The 19,587-nt window shown below is 47.5% G+C and overlaps 2 protein-coding genes and 1 long non-coding RNA gene across 4 annotated transcripts in view; 2 read left to right on the forward strand and 1 right to left on the reverse strand.

Moving 5' to 3' along the window:
* LOC139788603 (uncharacterized) overlaps positions 1 to 19,587 on the reverse strand; it is a 126,855-nt gene that overhangs the window by 5,286 nt on the left and 101,982 nt on the right. The gene's annotated exons all lie outside the window — the stretch shown is intronic.
* On the forward strand, positions 3,967 to 8,075 carry LOC139788583 (keratin, type I cytoskeletal 19-like). The gene is made up of 8 exons (XM_071728659.1): positions 3,967 to 4,590; positions 4,962 to 5,044; positions 5,262 to 5,418; positions 5,515 to 5,676; positions 5,994 to 6,119; positions 6,257 to 6,483; positions 7,410 to 7,520; positions 7,783 to 8,075. Exons 1-7 carry the CDS (start codon positions 4,057 to 4,059, stop codon positions 7,495 to 7,497), a joined length of 1,377 nt encoding a protein of 458 aa, XP_071584760.1. The 5' UTR covers positions 3,967 to 4,056; the 3' UTR covers positions 7,498 to 7,520; positions 7,783 to 8,075.
* Positions 14,058 to 19,210, forward strand: LOC139788577 (keratin, type I cytoskeletal 13-like). The gene is made up of 8 exons (XM_071728651.1): positions 14,058 to 14,729; positions 15,624 to 15,706; positions 16,236 to 16,392; positions 16,592 to 16,753; positions 17,183 to 17,308; positions 17,420 to 17,646; positions 17,966 to 18,111; positions 18,870 to 19,210. The coding sequence occupies exons 1-8, from the start codon at positions 14,145 to 14,147 to the stop codon at positions 18,893 to 18,895; spliced, it is 1,512 nt and encodes a 503-aa protein (XP_071584752.1). The 5' UTR covers positions 14,058 to 14,144; the 3' UTR covers positions 18,896 to 19,210.

Genomic DNA, 19,587 nt, shown 5'->3' on the forward strand with positions numbered 1-19,587 from the left:
CCTTAGATCCAATGCTCTGCTTCTTGTCAGTGGCTCTTGGGAGCTCTGTCCAGCCCTGGACTATGGCCTCATGTTCATCACTCATTTCAGAAATACAGAGTTGGGTCTGGGATGAAAAGGAAAGGTAATAATCTGCAGTGAATCAACTTCCCTTTGCTCTTGATGATGTACAAAAGGCTTCTGTGGCCAAAGTTAAGTCCAGTTGTCTCTTGGGTTACTATTGATGATTTGTTCTCCCTCAGCCTCCACAAAGGCCCTACCGGATGGCTCCAAAGTCATGGTCCTCACCCCAGCAGCCTCTGACACTGCTGATGCCATCATGCTGGGCACGACAAGACAAGCAAAGGAGAGGGAAGGTGATCAAAGAAGCGTGGAACCCTCCAGGACTTTCCAAAAAAGGGAGTGTGAAGAGATGTTATCATTCTGAATGGCTGCTGAGCAACTACAGAAAAGGGCAGGAAACACAGCGCAGAAGGGGTGGAGAGTTCACTGGTTGTATCCTGAGTTCCTCTTATTCTTCCAACCTGAGCAACCTGGAGCAATCTCAAAAAATCCCAGATAATTAGATCAAGCAAAAACATACTTTAGCATTGATCTGTCTTTGACTTTATAGCAATGGTGAAAGGTGCAGGCTGGAAGTTCGGATTAAACTGCAAATGGGCTTTATTTATGTTTTTGCCATCAGAAGACAGTCATTATCTCTCAGTTGTGAATGGCAGCTTTTTAACTCTTGAGTCATCTGCAGAATGCCCCAAGTGTCTGAATGCAGGAAGGCTACACAGAGTTCCTATTTGTGAAACACAGGCAAATTATCACATCTAAGAGATGGACACACACTGGGTTTGAAGACCATTTTTAAAATTCTCTGCAAGATGCAAACACACAAAGAAAAGCCTTGTGGGGATTCAGCAAGGAGCTACAGAAGCAAGTCCTCAGTATATAATGGTGGAACTTTAATGGACAATAAAACAGAAAAAGGAAACCAAAAAATGTGCTTGAAAGGTATTTCATCAGCTGAGACAGAGAGAAGAATGTAGGATGCGCCAGCGTCAAGCTTAACATATAATAGCAGGAATACTTAGAATGAATAATACTTTAAATGTCTATCATGTTTCTGATCCTTAAGACTCCACGTTCACATCAGACATTTGATTTTAGAATGCCCTTGAGAAGGGGAATTACTGTTATTATTTCCATCCTACAAAGCGTGACATTGAGACGCGGCGAAGCTGAAGGATTTGCCTAGAGTGATTTGCAAAGCTGGGGTGAGAGCCCTGGAGCATCTGGTGTCATCAACGAGACAGAGAGCAGCCAGTAGCACACAGAACAAAAGGGCAGAGACAACCACATCACCAGCTAGATAAGCAAATGCTTTCTAAATAGTCAACACAAGAACTTTCCATAGGTAAAACTCTGAAATTTGGCTGACAATGAGCAGGAAGGAGCTGGGGCTGCTTGAAGTTCTCCCTCAGAAGGCTGTCATGGCCTGTGGCCAGCCCGACCTGGGTGTGAGGGATGGACACAAGCCCATGCTGGGCAGTTGGGTGCCACCCAGTCCCTGGCCCTGGCGCCTCTGCCCTGGCACTCCCAGTCAGCTCCCAAGAGGAGCTGGGGCTGGGGATGGTGGAGGTGATGGACAGCACCTCAGGCACTTGCCAGGGCTTGGGTTTCTGAGTCACATCTCCAGGGAACTTCTCTTGGACATGTAAACAGATGGTGACTCAGGGAATGTTTGTAGTAAGTGAAATGATGGATCTCCTCCTTGGGAGCACATGATACTTTCTGTACTTCACCTGCAGTAGCTCAAGGAACAGTCTTAAGCCTCAAAATATCCTGACTTAAAATATCCTGAGACTACCATCGAACTTCCCACTGGGGAAATGGGACCTTTTTTGTCAGTTTCTTTGCTTTTTGAACCTGATAATTTTATACAGCAGAATAATCCTTGGGAATAGCTCCCCAGTGCCCATCCAGCTCTCTCCTACAAGGCACAGTACCAGACACAAATGCAAAGCTGAGGTATAATTCCTTTCCTTCTATTATTTACAAAGCTGATGAAATGGGAACAGCACCTTTGCCTAGGGGAGGCTTTTCTGCTCATTTGTTACTTGAAGTAATAATTTTCCCCTGTCAGGCCTGCACTACTGTTTCTGAAACACCTGCCAGGAAATCCTGGTGCCATCACCTTCTCCTGCTCAGCCCTTGGGGCCCAGCACTGCCTGCGAGGGGCTCCCGAGTCAGCCCAGGATGGCTCACCAGAGGCACTGCCTGTGGCTGGCTGCAGGGCTGTGGTGAGCAAATTTCCCTGTGCAGACTCCAGTCTGGAAGTCAGTAAAGTTAATTCTGAAAAGAACCTTCCATTACGCATGTAGATACCATCATTAACAGATCTCATAAAAAAATGAAAATCTCTTCTAATAAAATGAGGCCTGTAAATGCAGGCAGAGTGCTCTGGTATAAAAGCAAGAGATGGTTTCAAAAGTTTCAAATTTTGGAAAGGAAAAAGCTACCATGAAGAACAAAAAAGTCCAGGAAAATCAAGAGTGAAGTCATTATTCTCCTTTGCAAAATCTGCTGGAATTCTAATCACCTTTGGCTACAGAGACCCATGGCAAGGTCTGAAGGTCAAAAAGTAAGAAAGCAACGTGGACATTTCTACTTAGTTTTCAATAACTGTAAAAACCCCACCTTGGCACCATGGCATGGGCTGAACTTGCTAATTATGGATGTAACAAAGCATGACCATGCACAGAAGCCATACATTTAAGGTTCTGGATTTTCAGTGTCAAGATAAAATCAAGACTAATGAACTTACCCAAATGGCATAAACAATATTGCTGAACCAGGATGCTCCTGATGCATCCCAATGGGATGGGTCCAGGTGACTTGAATGCCAAAACCAAAGCTGAACAACCCACAGGGGAAAGGCAGCCAATATTAGCATGGCTGTATTAACAGTATTAATAAAATGAAAGATTCAGATGACAAAACATTTTAATTATTTTAATTATTTCCCTTCTTCCTCATTTCAGTGTGCCAAGAATAAAAACAGGTTCAATATCTTTTTAAAAAGGAACTTCTCTAGTGTCTTTTCTAACCTTAACACCTAAATTTCCCCTAGATTATGTCCATGGTGCTGGCTGGAACTGGGTCAGAACTATGCAGCATCAGGCTGCTTCTAAAATTCTCCATGTTACTGTTTCAGAAACCTCATGAGATGCCTTAGGTAGCTGCCCTCCCTTGGCAGTGAATGTTCACAGTTAACTGCAGCCTTGGGTACTCAGGAAGTAACCTTTTCCCTTTTATTTTTGATAAATATTTGAGTATTTTGTCTATCTGCAAAAGCAGCAAAACAAACAGGAGGGAATGTCCCCTCTGGCAGGGGATGTTTTGATGCACACAAGACAAACAAACAATCCTTGGGACCTCCTGTGCAATGTCTTTCTGGGCTCTCCAAGAGCATTTCCAGGTGTAAGACCCAGCAGAATGGGATGGCCTCTCACTGGGGTGCACAGGGACAGGCAGCAGGACCCAGCGTGGGTCCCCAGGGCAGTTGAAAGAGGGACACCCTCGCTTCTGGTCACAAAGGGGTCGAGCAGGCTCTGGCAGATAGGATGCCTTTCCCACACCTTTCACTTTCCGGGTAGACTCACCCACGCCAGGGATGGATAATTGCTATGAGGCTTCATTCCTCGGGCGCTCTTGGGTATTGTCGTTTTTGTGTCACTGCTGTTTAGCTGTCATCACAAGTCAGACCTGATGATTCAGGAAGTAACATTTTTGATGTAGTTTTGAAACACGCTTCTGTTAACCAAAGCATCTTTCTGTTGTGGGATTTCTGGAGACAAAACGCCTTTGGGGAAATATTTCCGGCTGAAGAAAAATAAAGTACTAGCCAGGTCACAAAGAGGAAGAATAAACAGCCCTGCTCTGGTGGCAATATCCATGAGGAATGGTATAAATAGAGGACTGTGGGGACAGAGGGATCACAACCGGATCCCGCAGTGATCCGTGCAGCTTGTCCCGGGCTCCTCGCTGGGTCCTGGAGCTCTCACCATGAGCTGTGCTGTCAGGCAGGTCCTCACTGCCTGCTCCCAGGGCAGGAGCAGCGCGGGCAGCTCCGCAGCTGGCAGTGCCGTGAAGGTCTCCTCCTCCTCCTCGGGAAGACATGCTGCCTACGACTTTGGTGGCGTGGTCGCCAATTTTTCTGGTGGCAGTTTAAGTGAGGGATTACTTGGGAAGCAGCTGAGTGCCGGCAGTGCTACCGGTGGGAGCTTTGGAGCTGCCCAGAGGGCTTGCTCTGCCCTGGGATTCGGTGGGGGAGGCATCTGCAACCGAGGGGCTGGAGGTGGCTTCACCAGGGCTGGTGCTGGATGCAGCGATGGGATCTTATTCGCTAACAACGAAAAGGCAACGATGCAAAACCTCAACGACCGCCTGGCCTCCTACCTGGAAAAGGTGCGGCTGTTGGAGGGAGACAACGCCGACCTGGAGTGCAAGATCAGGGAGTGGTATGCCAAGGTGGGGCCCAGCTGCGAGCCACGGGACTACACCTGTTTTCATAAGGAAATCGAAGACCTTCAAAGCCAGGTAAATCATTGTTTTTCAAGAAATTTTGATATCTCTTAGGGCTTTGCTTTCAGCTGGGGATAGACTAATGTCAAACGGCAGAGGGAACATCCATGCCTCTCGACATGCCCATGAAGCAATGGTGTTCCTGGGAGGGATGCTCTGAGGGAAGACACTGCTGCATTTCCAGGGAACTGGAGTTCCAGTACAGCCTGCTCCACCTGGCTGGCACACGAGTTTCCCCACTGCAGCTCCACCTGAATGAATAATAATCCTGATATATGGAATCGTTAGAGACTCCACTACCCCACAGATGTGTTTCCTGCAGGGCTTTCTGTAGGCAGAGGAAGCCACAAGCCCAAATCTCTCTCCTGCATTTTTTTTTTTTCCAGATCCTGTGTGCAGCCATGGAGACTAACAAAATCCTTCTGAACATTGATAACAACAGGATGACTGCTGACGACTTCAGAGTGAAGTGAGTACAGTCCTGTGCAGGACCCCTCACACTCTGCTCACGGTGCTGCCGTGTGAGAGCACTGAGCCCCATCAGAGGCACCGATGCCATCAACAGTGGTCATGGCATTGGGTGTCAAGTGAAAGACCTTGGTCCTAAGCTGTCCTGCCACTAACTCAACTCAAAGGCCTGCTATGGTCATGCTATGCTGACCCGTTCTTGTTGCCTGTGGCTTCAGGTACGAGACCGAATGCGGCCTGCGCCAAAACGTGGACGCGGACATTTGCAACTTACGCCCCGTCCTGGATCAGCTGTCCAGCTGCAAGACTGACCTGCAGCTGCAGTGTGAGGCTTTGACTGAAGAGATGTGTTATCTCAAGACAAACCACGAGGAGGTCAGATTGCCCCTTATTCTTAGAGAAACAAGAAGAAAGAGGAAGGCAAGGCCCACCCCACATGTCAATGTTACTGATGTTACGTGTTCTCTGCAGGAAATGAACTGCCTGAGGAAACAGGCAACTGGAGATGTGAGCGTGGAGGTCAACGCCTGTCCTGGCCCAGACCTGCGGAAGATCTTGGAGGATCTGAGGTGCCAGTATGAAACACTGATGGAGCGCAACCGCAAAGAAACTGAGCAGTGGTATGCCTGCAAGGTACTGGAGCTGTGCAGAGCTGTGCCCTGCTCTGCCTGCTGAGGAAAAGGGAAAAGTGGGACCAAGAACCCTTACACTAAATATTGGCAATTCTGTTGTAGATGTGCTCAGCATCTAATTGTACTGCCTGCTCTCAGTGCTCCTCTGTCCATGGCAGAGGGGCCACCTCAGGGTGTGACAGGGTGACAAGGGAACCCGTGGTGCTCAGGTGTGCTGCATGGCATGCACAGGCTGTGGGGGCTTCTCCTGCACCCCCAGGTGCTGCAGGAGGTGAGGCAATAGGTGCTCTTCTGTGATTCTCTTTTCTGACTTTGCAGGTGGAAGAGGTGAATCTGGAGGTCGTCACAAGCAGCCAGGAGATCGAGTCAAGCAACAAACAGGTCACTGAGCTGAGACGTCAGCTGCAGGCCTTGGAAATTAATCTGCAAGCCCAGCTCACCATGGTAGGTGATGCCACGAGGGTTCACACCTCAGCTTCCCTGTCTCTCTTTAAGAAGCCACACGACCAGAGTCGTGCCTGTAACCTGACAGTTTGAGCCTGCCACACACCCAGGAACCTCTGCGTTTTTTCCCTTCTCAGAAAGAAAACCTGGAATCCTCTTTGACGGAAACTGAGTGTCGCTACAATAAATACCTGGCTGAGCTCCAGAGCCAGATCTCCTGCGTGGAGCAGCGTCTGGCTGAGATCCGAGCAGAGATGGAGTGCCAGAACCAGGAATACAAGACCCTCCTGGATGTCAAATGCCGCTTGGAGCAGGAGATTCAGACCTACCACTGCCTGCTGGAGGGGGGACAGCACGACATCGCGTACGCAGACCATGGGCAGACCCGGGCACAGTAAAATCTCTTAAGTTTTGAGTTACAGGGATGGGAAAATTCACAGCACCAGCGGTAAAGTCAAGGTTGTGGTGAGGAACCGGAGCCTCTTAGGAAACTACATGGCATTTGAGGATTTGGCACTGATAAATATCCAGAGTGGAAGCCAGAGCCCATTCCTCACTCTTGGGTCAGTGCAGGCAGCTGGGGAGGTCCCCAGGGCTGCCTCTGCCACCCGGGCAAGGTGCAGCAGGGCAGCTCAGTGACATGTGGCTGTCACTGCCAGCTGGGCAAGGGCTTTTATGAACACTGTCATTTAATGGAGTTTTATTGGATTTGCCACAGCTAGACAGGATTAGGACTGGCAGTTAAATTACCTGAAACAATAAATTATCTAAACATTTTCAGTTTCACACAACAATTTTAATTAAAGTTTGGGGGAATTTAATTTGTATGCAAAGCAGCTGGCTGTTGCCTGCCTCCAATTGCCTGAGATTTTGAAACAGTGAGGCATGATGCTCATCTCCTCAATGGCTGCACACATAAACAACCAGCCTGAGCACCATGGATTTGGAAGGAGATGTGTTTGATGGTGGTGCTCTGAGGTGGGCTCTCCTGGACTCTCCAGTCCTAAATTACTTATAAGACAAAATCATTTTTTGCTCCCGAATGCCTGTTGCAATGGATGAAATGGCAGAGTCAGAGCTGGGCTTAGAGCCCCAAGTAATCCTGCGTGACAGAAAAGCACAAGCTGTCCCCAGGATAATTGTTGTTCTTAATGACCTTTGGGGTTGGAAGGGGAAATGGTCAAGAGTAGATGAGGAGACAGAGCTCAAGCCAACACTGCAGGTCAAGGACAGATCTCCAGGGCAGGGATGTTGAGGGCTGTAGTTACCAGATTTATTTCCTTTCCACAGGGGGCCAGTGGGAAGAGGAGTCCCCTCAACATCAGCTGGAAGAAGTGGTGGGCTCAAAGCCAGCCTGTGCCAGCCATGCCTGCCCTGAGCCTCTGGGCCAGGATGTGTGAGGTGAGGTGGCCTCGAGAAGCCAGGAGTGTGACCACGAGCTGCTGTGTCCCTGGGGAAGAGGAGGCTGAGGGATCTCTGGGCTCTTCTGGGTGGTGAAGAGGGGCTGGAGGCAGTTTCTTTTACCCAAAGAGTGGCAGTGCAGGAGTGGGAGAAGGGGGAACAGAAAGGTCAGCACAAGAGGCAGGGGGATGTAAGAGAAAGCCAGAGGGGTATGTGGGGGAATCCCCTGAAAATTTAACTGCTTCCTGCCCTCCCTTGGCAGGTCTCTGCAGACCAGAGCTTCCCTGCCAGCCCTGCTGCACACCCCCCTGAGGTCTTTTCGAAGAACAAACCCTTTGGAAAAAGCAAGGCAAAAATAACCTGACAGGTCTCAGTTCTGCTTACAGCACCAGTCAGAAGGGACTTTGCAGAGCGGCTGCTTCCTCCCTGCTGCCTTCACCCTCTGACTCTGCTTCCAGCCAAGCACTGCTCTTCACTTGGGCTAACCTGGTTTGTGGTCACTTGTCTCACACCTACCAAAGCTAATAATCTCTAATAAAACTTTGCTACTACTGACGCAGCCTTGAACCTGCGAAATAATTTCTACAAGTCAATTAACACACAAGTAGTTAAAAAAATGGTTACACGGATAATTACATTTATCATACACCTTTGGTTAGAAACTTACCTTTGATCTACACCCACAATGCAATCATTAAAAGGGAAAAAGAAAAATGAGCAATGTTCCACTGCTTCTGCCCACCCCAGCAGCTGCTGGAGGGTGGAAGAAAGGGACCATCTGGTGCTGCAGAAAGGGACATGTACTACCAGAGGAGGAAGCATAAGCTAAGCTACGAAGTAGAAGGTGATGAGGAAAGAAACATTCAGGGAGGCTGGACAGAGTTTCACAGCAGTCTGACTGATGATTCTCTAATGAAAGAGACTTCTAAGCAAAAATTGATTTTTCATTAGTGTAGGTGTGTGCTAATGTAGTGTCTGCAACACACAGCACCTCTCAGTTATTATGAATGCATAGCCACAGGATAAAATCAAGAACAACAAGTTTTCCCAAATAATATAGAAGCAAAATAATTTGAAAGCAAAACTCTGCTGGACTTGACATACCCTTCTAGTCGAAGAAAACAATTCCCAGAGAAAATGCTAAATGAAGAAATTCTAAATGGATTTTTTTTAAAAAAGGCAAACAGGAAGAACCAGCTGGCAACATGTGGGAAGATAAAAGGGTGAGACAAATTAATATGTGGGAGAGAGTTTTTTTAAAAGTAAGATACAATAAGCAGCCACGAAAAAAAGATGCTGGTAATTTTATTACCAGAGAAAGGAATCACAAACACAGTCAGGAGCACTTTGTGCAAGCAAAGACCCAAGTTCTCACTGGTAGCAGCATCTCACAAGTGTTTCATCTATGCCTTGGCTCCTCATGCTGTGGATCTGCAGGAAATACTGGCTGGGGTTTGCCAGCTCACCCTCTACAGAGGTCTAATGGAAAGGCTTCCAAGAAGAAGACTTCAGGGATAGAATGGCCCTGAATTAGTGCCCATTTCTAAAGAAAGGAACAGCTCAGATGTTTCTGGAGTAACAGCATGGGGCAAGCCAAAGCTTGACCACACAGAGCTATTCTCTTGGCAAAAATCACAGCAAAATGGGACTTTGGTTTCTTGCTCCAGGTCTTTGCTCTGCAGAAAGCCTTGTCTGCTCCTCTGTCACCTTTCATGCTCTGTGCTTTCAGATCCAGGTGACACATCGTGTCAAGGTGACACATCATGTCAGGATGACTGCCCCAGCACTGGGTGGGCTCCAGCTGGGGGTGGCCTCTGCCCAGTCTCTGTCCAAGTGACAGAGAGGTCACTTAAGTCTGCAGGGTCATTGCTCTGATAAGTTTCTGTGTCAAATACTTTTTCTACCAAGTTCTGCATCTCCAGTTCCTGCAACACGAATCATAATGTGCATTTCAGTACCATGTAACCTCCCTTGGTGTTTACACAGCACCTCCAAGGTCACCACATTAAATGCTGTGCAGAACTAAAATGATGCCTTCCCTGCCTGAGGAGTTTATAACCTGGATAGTGAGGGAAATTATGGCTGTGGAGACAGCATAGGAAGAGGAGGGGAGGAGAAAAGAAATGAAATGTGGAGGACTCAGTGCATGGGACAACAGGATGAGAGGTGAGCTGCTGCCACCACCATGAGCAGAGTCTGTAGGTGACACATATGGGGCCTCACAGAGTGAAGACACAGATGAATTACACCACCACCAGAAAAAACCCCTGAGGAGTGAACATACCAGAGGTTTAGGACAGCAGTGAAGAAACAGAAATAAAACAACTAGTTCTGCAAATTGCCAGTGCTGGAATCAGCCATGAATTAAGGACTGCACTGCACAGGTAATTACACCTGATTACAGGCACCATACTTTTTTAATAGTAGGCCACATTCATGTCTGATGTATAAACTATAATTTCTGTCTAAAAATCTATTTTATAAAATACACAGTCACATACAGCCTTCCTCACACCCATAGTAACTATCTGTGGGGTTGGCATTTTTGTTTACTGGATTGTGTAACATTTATAAAGAATTATACAGAAGAGTAAACTACTGCTATAATCAAGCAGGAGATTTCTCAACTCAGTACACTGAATAAAATAATTTAAACTGCCAGTGTGAACCACATGTTGAGAATATATTGAAATTCAGAGACGTCTTAATACAAGGATGAAATAAAGGTAAGGGGAAAACACTCTGGGGATGCTCTGCCTGCCCTACACCTTTGGCTGCCTGTCTCTGTTGTACCCTGGCTGGTTCCTGGGCACAGGAAGCCTCTGAATACTCCAGTTCTGCTTGCCAGGCTCAGGTTTGACCCAGCAGGGACTGCAGGACTCAGCTTTGCTTTGCTCCCTGCAGGAGGGGAATTCTGGAGTCTGTTCCCCCAGCAGCATTCCTGGCCCAGCACCAGGGCTCCTGTGCTCTCCTTTGCCATGACTCAGTGGTGCTGCCAGAGATGCTAAAGCTGGGATGTCTGGTTGCACTGTCAACACCTGGTATGTTCAGGAAGGGACTGAAAAACCTTCACAAAATGAACCAATTGCGAGCTTCAGCAGGAAGAAATCTGGTGCTGTCCACCTCCATGGTGTGCTGAGCTGCTTCTTGATCACTCACAAGTGTTCAGAGGCCGTCTGAGGATGTGAACAGTCAGCAAGAAAGAAACTGAGGCAGAGTAATCCCCTTGGTCTCTTGAGGCTTATTTAAGACCTAGGCTCATGCTGTTACCAAACTCCTGGTGATAATTATTTCACTTGCCTCACAGGAATTTTGCTAAACACGGTGGTATAAAGCAGTGAGTCATTAGCCAGGAAAAACTCATGGTCTGCATTTGAAAGATGGGAGCATGAGGTCTGGAGCCGGCTCAGTATCACTTCAAAGAACTGTTTAATAAGTGCTGCCTAATGGCTATTATGCAAATCATTAATGGTAATTACAAGTGACAAGATAAAATCATATTCCAGTGTGGTTGCACAAACATCACTGAAGCAATGCTTGTGAAAGCAAAGTTCTGTCAAATCAGACACACCCTTCTTGTAGTTGACACAAGAAAACATCTCCAACTTTGATAAGTAAAGTGAGCAGAGCATGGACAGGAGAGGGGGACAGGACAGGTCAGGGGGACACTTTGCACAAAGGCTTTGCACAGGCACAGGGCAGTTCCCACAGGTCCAAACTGACTGCCCACAACATCACTGGAAAATGCAACATCCCCTTGCCTCCTCCCTAGCTGCCCATCACCAAGGTGTCAATATTTACACTTAGTACCTCTTTACCCCCCTTCAGACCTCCCATTTTCCCCAGCATGCCCACAGGACTCAGCAGCACTGGCTCTGGACAGCCCTGCCAGCACCTCCTGCGCCAAACCACTCCTTTCCTCCCGCCTCACATCCAGGCTGTAAATCCTTTTGGGACATTTTTATGTCTCGGATTTGCACAGTCCTTTCCTACACATGGTTCTGCCCCAAGGCTCTGCCCCTGGGTACAGGAACACAAATATGAAGAAAAGTGGAGGTAAAGGAATCAGATGAGTGAAGAAAAAAGGCTGGAACTGATGGATGTGTCAGAACAAGGTGGTGGCTTCCTGCTGGAGAAAGCTGCAAGCCACCCAGTCAGCACACACACACACATCCCTGCTGATGTCCCAGTGCCTCTGGCCTTGTCACATCTGTCAGGAGAGGGGCAATGCCACCTGACTCAGCCCTGGCTGTTGCCTGTCAGCAACTGCTGCAGCCACCCAGCACAGGGAGAGGAAAAAGTCTGACCAGGCACCAAACACAGCCTGGTTAGCCAGGGACTGGATTGGGGATGCATTTGCTGTATCAATCCCATGTTCCATGTCCCAGTGAAACTGGAAGGAGCCCAGTAAAGCTCTGAAGAATGTCATTACATCCCAGATGTGAGTACTTTGGAAGAATTGTGTGGTCACTACTTGGTTCCAATGGTAAAATGGGATTCAGTTGCCTGTGGACCTTTCAGCCAGGACATGTGCCAGGACAGTCTGTTTTGAGAGCAAGACTTATTCCTTCTTCCTATTAGGTAACTGCTGAAAAAAGGAGGTGTAGGTGCTCCTTGCCCTCCTGTAGAGAAATGTGCAGTATCTGCAACGTCTCCTTCTATACCTAAGACTCTGAAAGGGGAAGAAAGGCAACCTCAGCCCAGAGCACATCTCTCTGCACATTGCTAGTAGGTAACTTCTGAAAACCTACACAGCAGAAGCAAAGCTCCAAGCAATCCAGACATTATTTTAATTTCTGTTGGCTCTTACAGCCACACCTTGCCTTCAATTATATTCCTCAAAATGTCGGATGAAAGCCAGATTTACTCCCTGTCCTCGTTTTTGCTAATGATTTTCAGCTCTCTGAGTCTAGGCTGTGTGGGGATCATGGGGGATGAGTTTCCAGGGGGGAGGATGGACTTGTATTTCAGGCACTTCCATCTCAGCCAGGAATCTGAGCTCTGACAGACTCCAGCTCTGTCCTTGAGCAAGTTATTTCACTGCATATGAATAATGAATATTCTAGGATGCTGCCAGCCTTTGGTAGGCGTCTTCTTATCATTTCTGATCTAAGTAAAGAAATAATTTATCTTGCTGGAGAGTGGAGAGTCCTAACTTATGCTGGTGAGAAGATGATCTACGTATGCTTGGGGACACTGTCCTACCATGGTGGCAGAAGCCACTAAGCTGCACACACAGGACACTTCTCCCAGTCAACAGGAGGGTGGCTGCACCCTCTGGTTTTCTCTGCCCAGAGGTAGTGGCTGCCCTCGGGGCTCCCTCTCAGGTCTCACTCGCAATGCCACAGAGGATTTATCACAACTGTTCCTCTCCAGGTGGACAAACTTGAGTCAAGGTTGCTTGTGAGTAAGAGCTACTTGGAAATTCCACCCTGTAGGGAACAGAAGGCTCCGTCCCCTGGAGACCAGAACATCCTCTCATGATGGGAGTCTGCTGGAGAAAGATTCTTCTTGCCCTGGTGGATCCAGTTCTCCCGACACTCCTCTGGCTATTGCTCTCCTGGCTTGGGAGGTTCTGTTCCTGTGGCTCCTGGGCTTAGCTAATACTGATACAACTCTGACAAACTCAGTTAGGAAATGTGGAAAGCTTTTCTCCACCTTATTTTGTGCTTGGCACAACCTTGGTCATGGCAAAGACCTGCAGGATCACATCTCAGTCCATCCAGGGAACTGGATACTCCCTTCCTCTCATCTCTCCATCTGCAGTGATCACAAACTGAGGCAGCATGGACAGCAATTACAGAAACTGAAAAATAACTTCAGAGAGGCACTTCCTACACTTCAGCTTACACCAAACCTGTGTAACATCCTGACACAGGGGACTTTCACAGTCAGCAGGTGTGATCTGCTCAGACTGTGAGCATGGTGACTTTTTGTGCTTGCAGGACCAGAGAAGTACAAACCCCTGATAGGGAACTGACCCCAGGAGGGAATCACCTCAGTGATTTAAATCTCACAGCAAGGCATGTATCAGAGCTACTGCCTGTCTGTGCTAGGTGACAGACATCTCCAGCACCATCCCTGGGTTTTCACTACCACACTCACTATTATTCACACTTTTCAGAAGTGAGAATTTACATTACTACCATTTTTGTTCCACATACTCTACCTGAGCATGTGATACAAAAATGTTTATTGGACTAAGAATAAAATAAATACAAATGAATAAAAGATAAAAGTCACTTTGATGTTATAAATACCAATGTTTCTTCTTTGTACATAATCTAGGGCAACTTTTTTTCTTGACTTGTTGTAAAGTTTGCATCATACAAAAAGCTGATGACTCACAAATCTTTATTTTACTTTTTGGAATAAGCTGCTGACATGTAAAGTATCTTCCTTGTGAACTGGGATTTCTAGAGGGAAACTGCCTATGGGCTATTTATTCTTGGCATAAACAGCAAGACTAGCCAGCCCCGTGGGAAGAAGAAACACCCCATAGGTGGCACCCCCTTTGGAAGGTATAAATAGAGATCTGCGGCAACAACCACCCTGCAGTCTGATTCAATATCAAGCTGTGCATCTTGCTTTGGGCTTTGGGTTGGATCTGCAGCTGTCCTCAAAATGAGTTGTAGTATTAAGCAGACAACTGGCTCTTTCAGGGGAAGGACCAGTGGTGGCAGCTGTGTTATTGGTGGTGGTGGTGGTGGTGGAGGAGCACGGATCTCCTCGGTCTCTTCTGGAAGATACACGACTTGTGGGATAGGTGGTAGCCGAGGGTTTTCTGGTAGAAGCTACTGTGGTGGTGTGAATTATGGAGGAGGACTGAGCACTGGCAGCTTGGTTGGTGGAAACTATGGAGGTGGCTTAGGAGCTGCTGTCCTCGGAGGATGCTCAGGCATTGGATTCAGCGGTGGCAGCGCTCGCTTTGGCGGTGGCATTGGAGGTGGCCTTGGTATTGGTCTTGGTGGAGGGGTAGTTGGAGGTGGTTTTGCTGGTGATGGCATTCTTCTTTCTGGTGACGAAAAGGTCACCATGCAGAACCTTAATGACCGCCTGGCTTCTTACCTGGACAAGGTGAGGTGCCTGGAACAAGAAAATGCTGACCTGGAGTGCAGAATCAGGGAGTGGTATGCCAAGCAGGGCCCTTTTTGTGAGCCACGGGACTACAGCTGCTATTATAAAGAAATAGAAGATCTTCAGAATCAGGTAACATCATTTCTCAGATGCTTTTTCCTTTGTAAACTTCTCCCATGCTGTTGGTTCACAACTTGGAGCAGTTACCGCAGGTAACATTTCCTTGTTGTAAGCAGCTTCTTGTAAATAGCATTGAGACAACTGCCTGTAGAAAGCCTCAGAGCTCCAAGGTGAAAACCTTGGGTGTTTGGATTGTTTCCACTGCTTTTGTTCATCAGATATATTTGAAGGGGAAAATGTTATCTCCATGGAATACATCTGGCTTGGCTCAGTAGTCTTTCTGAACTAGGCTTGTGCCAGGTGTTTAAACAGATATATGCCAAGAAAGCAACTAAAAGTGAAATAATGGATTGCAATAATTTGCATGAATGTGGATTATTCAGCCACCAGTTTTGCAGAATTCCAGTTAAATGTTATTTTTCTACAAGTCTACTCTTTCATACAGAAATATCAGCCATCTAATTAAAAACAAGAAGAAAGAGAGCATTGCCATAACACATTTTGTGTATGCAATTTAAAATTAAAAACACTTGCAAAGTGTGTTTGGCAAAAATTCTAGGATGTAAATGCACCTTTATTCAAAGCAGAATAAAGTGAAAAGAATCCAGGAAACAGACAGAACGAGACAGACTTGTAATTAAGTCTTAAAACAAAGCTTTTAAATCTCTTATCTGTGAAAGATTAAGGTTTAAAAGGTTTGTTGGATTATGGCATATGCTGGACAGCACTGCATGCACCTCCCTCACTGTCTGGAGCTGAAGACTGGATTTTATAATTTTGATGCCTTCACTTTACTGCACTGAACTCCCACCCCTGGGACTGCTGCACCCCTCAACTCCTCTGTGCCTGTGACCCAGTATAAAAAATATAGGGAAGTGACTTCAGGAGTGAATATTCCTTTTCCAGATTGTCTGTGCAACCATAGACAACAACAAGATCATTCTGAACATCGATAACAGCAGGATGACAGCTGATGACTTCCGAGTGAAGTGAGTACCCCTTGGCTGTCCCCCTCCTCTGCCACCATACTCCTCTCACAGAGCTGGTGACAATGAGCTCTTGGGCAGGTCTCCTGAGATGCTCTGGCCAGGAGAGGCTGGAGGCTGTGCAGAAAAGCTCTTTGATCCATTGCTTCTGGAGCTGCCTTAATGAGCGGCAGTTTAGGATGGAAAGTTTGGGACAAGATGTTTTTGAGTGGAGATCAGAGTTCTCTAGAAAGCAGAATGGATCTGCAGACAGGAGATGAACAGGTTCACCTGAGCTGCCATTCCAGCACGTTGTGTCTTTCAAAGGGGAAGTTTTTGTGTTTTCCTCTGGGAGTGCAGGAAGGGGATGAGTAACTCCTCTGCCAGGGAGGCAGCCTGGGAGCAGACCTGACAGAGCAAGCCTGGGCTGCTTCCCTTAGCATCCTGCTAGGCTGGCTAGGGAGACAGAAAAATGGAAAGACAGCTGAAAAAGAAGAGCAAAGGGTGGTGTCAGACACTGCCTACACGTTCTTGTTTCCTGTCCCACACACAGGTACGAGACGGAGCTGGCCCTGCGCCAGAGCGTGGAGGCTGACATCAACGGCTTGCGCCAAGTCCTGGACCAGCTGACACTCTGCAGGTCTGACCTGGAGGCACAGCTGGAGTCACTGCGGGAGGAGCTCTGCTGCCTGAAGAAGAACCACGAGGAGGTAGGGCCCTGCCCATCCCGGGTTAAAGGAGTTAGTTCAGGCAGGATGCATCACCCTCCCTCTCCGTGGTCCCCACGCCGGGGGTGCTGCCTGCAAGGGGCGAGAGGTTGATGGGGATGATATGTGTGAACTGGGAGCTGAGCTCCTTCACTATTTTCCCTCTTTTTGAAAAATGCCATGGTCTGGGGGGTGTTTCTAGGAAATGAGTTGTCTGAGGAAACAATCGACTGGAGATGTGAGCGTGGAGGTCAATGCCTGCCCAGGCCCAGACCTCAGAAAGATTCTGGAGGAGATGAGGTGCCAGTATGAAACGCTGATCGAACGCAATCGCAAAGAAGTTGAGGATTGGTATGAGTGCAAGGTGAGTAAATTCACACAGCTCTGACCTTCCCCAGCTAACACCCAGGCAATGTCTCCACAGTGATTCATTACACTTTAAAGCTGCACAACATCACACTGTGACAGCGTTCAGCAGTGGTTTATATTGACCAAGCGACACCAGGGATACTGCCACACTGTCCTGTTCGTGGTGTGATGGGAACTGCTGCATGTTAGTGACACTTGAGGCAGGAACTCTTTATAAAGCAGCAAGCAGTGAGAAGAACTGGAGAGAAGTACAAGTGGGAATGATGAGAAGGGTTTACATTTCATTAGGATTAGAGTGTTCGCCTAAGCCTTCCTTATTTCATGCTTTTTGTTAGCTCCTCTGCCCTTCCCTGAATACATAGCCTGCTTTACATTAAACACCAAACATTACTGAACACCCTTACTCCGGATTTGTGGTTTTCAGATTGAGGAGGTGAATCGGGAGGTTATTACAAGTGGTCAGGAGGTAGAGACGTGCAACAATCAAGTCACTGAACTGAGACGCCAATTGCAAGCCCTGGAGATCGACCTCCAGGCTCAGCTCAGCCAGGTGGGTGCTGAGCTAGTGCAGAGCTGAGCCACAGCTCAGCTTTGATGTTTGTAGTTTAAACGAAGCGTTTTTTATCCCTGAGTTGATATTGTGCCACATGTCACTCCTCAGAGGGACAACCTGGAGTCCTCCCTGGCTGAGACAGAGTGTCGCTACAACAACCACCTTGCTGAGCTCCAGAGCCAGATCACCTGTGTGGAGCAGCAACTGGGTGACCTGCGTGCAGAAATGGAGTGCCAGAACCAGGAGTACAAGATCCTGCTGGATGTCAAGTGCCGTCTGGAGCAGGAGATCCATACGTACCGCTGCCTGCTGGAGGGTGGGCAGCAGGACCTGATGTAAGTAGGCTTGAGATGCACTGAACCACACAATAAAATCCCCGTGCCCCAGATATTTGGATATAAAAGCAAAGTGGGCTCTAGGTGGAGGCACTACACCAGCTCCTTCACATGCACCAACCTGTTCTGGCTGCTTGGTAACTGGTGGTGCTCAGCTGCTCTCCTGCCCTGAGCCAGCCCTTGTGACAACAGGAAAGGTCACTGCAATGTTCTGCCCCTTTTGTGCCAAAGGCTGAGAGCAGCAGGGACAAGTAGCAAACTGTAGTTCTGGTTTATCTGTCATTTTGTTTCTTAAATTGTTATTTTCCTGTTGCTTTAGTCAGCAAGGAGGAATTGGTCAGTCTTCAGGTCTAGGAGGAGGAGTTGCAAGAACAAGTGGAATGGGAGGAGGAGGTATCATTAGGACAAGCCACACTTACACATCATCTGCCCAGATGCCAGCCTGTGCAGCTGCGGAGATACAAGGTGAGAACTGCACCACTACAAGAGTTCCACAGTCTTCTCTATCCTACTGCACCAAGGACAGGCAGCAACAAAGATCTTTCCCACAAAAGTTACAGGTGCTATGGAAAGTTTTCTTGTGAGGCTACTGGGAAATACACAAAGGGAGGTCACAGCAGAGGGGCTACAAGTGCTGCCAGGGAGCTAAAAGTGTGAGAACAGCAAAATGGGAGGAGGAGGGAGAGGGACTGAAAGAGGAAGGAGAGAGTCAGCAGGCAGGGAAACCAAATAGAACCTGGAGAAAGGACTGATGTGAAATCTGGGACAAAGGAAAGAGCAGGAGAAAGCAGAGTGCCCAGAAATAAGACAAAAAAGCAGGAAGCATACTGGCAGAAAACTATCAGTACTATTTCATGGGAAAACTTCCAGCCAAACTGAAAAAGAAAAAGAAAGAAATACAGTAACAGTTGGTCCAGAAGAACGAGAGTGAGCAGAAGTATTGTTCTGTCAAGGTCCCTGGTACTGTTCCTCCCCCACATTGCTGCTGGTGCAGTGTCTGCAGCCTCCCCCATTTGGAATTTTTATGTAAAAGGACAAACCACGCTCAAGTTAGTTACAAATCCCAATGGCAGGCAACAACCAGACCTTCCCAGGAAGGGACAGTATTTATTTAGAAATTCTAATTGAACTGGCTTGTGAAACAAACATGTGTATAAAATAACAGTGTGGGAAAGAATCTAATTTTGCTACAAACCAAGTAATGTTTCCTTTGATCTCTCCAGTGCCTTGCAGAAGGATTTGTGATTAAGCAGAGAAATGAGAATATGCAACAAGAGAACCCTGAAGCAAAGCCATGCATAAAGAGAGAAAATATTTACTGTATGCCCGTGGAAAGGGCAAGGAGTTAGCTTTTTTGTATTATTCAACAATGCTAAGCAATGCGTCAGAGCATTGGGCCACATTCTGCTTTATTTTGCTATTTGCTTTTTCCAGTCTGTATTGCTGTGTGTGCCCAACCACCATGACTACTGCTGGAGTCAGCCAGTAGTATGATCAGTAATGTACCTGCTGGTGAAAAAACTTCTCTAATAAAACTTTGCTTCTGCCTGATGCAATCAAGAAACTTGTGTCTAGAAACTGAGTTCCTTTAAAAAGCTGACCCTGCACAAGGGTTATCTCCACTCCTCAGGATCACACCCCACTGGGAACAAAGCTGCTTTGCCACTGGGAGCCAGAGAATGGCCCCGCTGACCTTGCAGATCTTGTCCATCTCCTGCCTGTCCAAACCTGTAGCACACGCTGCCCGTTCCTGCATGAGATCCTCCAGGATCTACCCCAACACTCAGCTCAGGCAGACGCCTGCCTGCTTCCCACAGAGCACTGTGCTAACAAACAGTTTAGGAAGATTTTGAAAGTCAGTGATGGAACATTTGGAGACCTTGGCCTCATTCTAGTGCTGACACATCTGGGCTGTGCCTGCTCACACTTCACCATCCAGCC

The sequence above is a fragment of the Heliangelus exortis genome, chromosome 29 (assembly GCF_036169615.1).
Source record: "Heliangelus exortis chromosome 29, bHelExo1.hap1, whole genome shotgun sequence".
NCBI lineage: Eukaryota > Metazoa > Chordata > Aves > Apodiformes > Trochilidae > Heliangelus > Heliangelus exortis.

Coding starts and splice junctions, on each gene's coding strand:
- LOC139788583 (XM_071728659.1), top strand. CDS start 4,057: ATGAGCTGTGCTGTCAGGCAGGTCCTCACTGCCTGCTCCCAGGGCAGG. Junction 5,419..5,514: donor TCAAGACAAACCACGAGGAG/GTCAGATTGCCC, acceptor TGTTCTCTGCAG/GAAATGAACTGCCTGAGGAA. Junction 6,120..6,256: donor TGCAAGCCCAGCTCACCATG/GTAGGTGATGCC, acceptor TTCCCTTCTCAG/AAAGAAAACCTGGAATCCTC.
- LOC139788577 (XM_071728651.1), top strand. CDS start 14,145: ATGAGTTGTAGTATTAAGCAGACAACTGGCTCTTTCAGGGGAAGGACC. Junction 15,707..16,235: donor GCTGATGACTTCCGAGTGAA/GTGAGTACCCCT, acceptor TCCCACACACAG/GTACGAGACGGAGCTGGCCC. Junction 18,112..18,869: donor TGCAGCTGCGGAGATACAAG/GTGAGAACTGCA, acceptor TGATCTCTCCAG/TGCCTTGCAGAAGGATTTGT.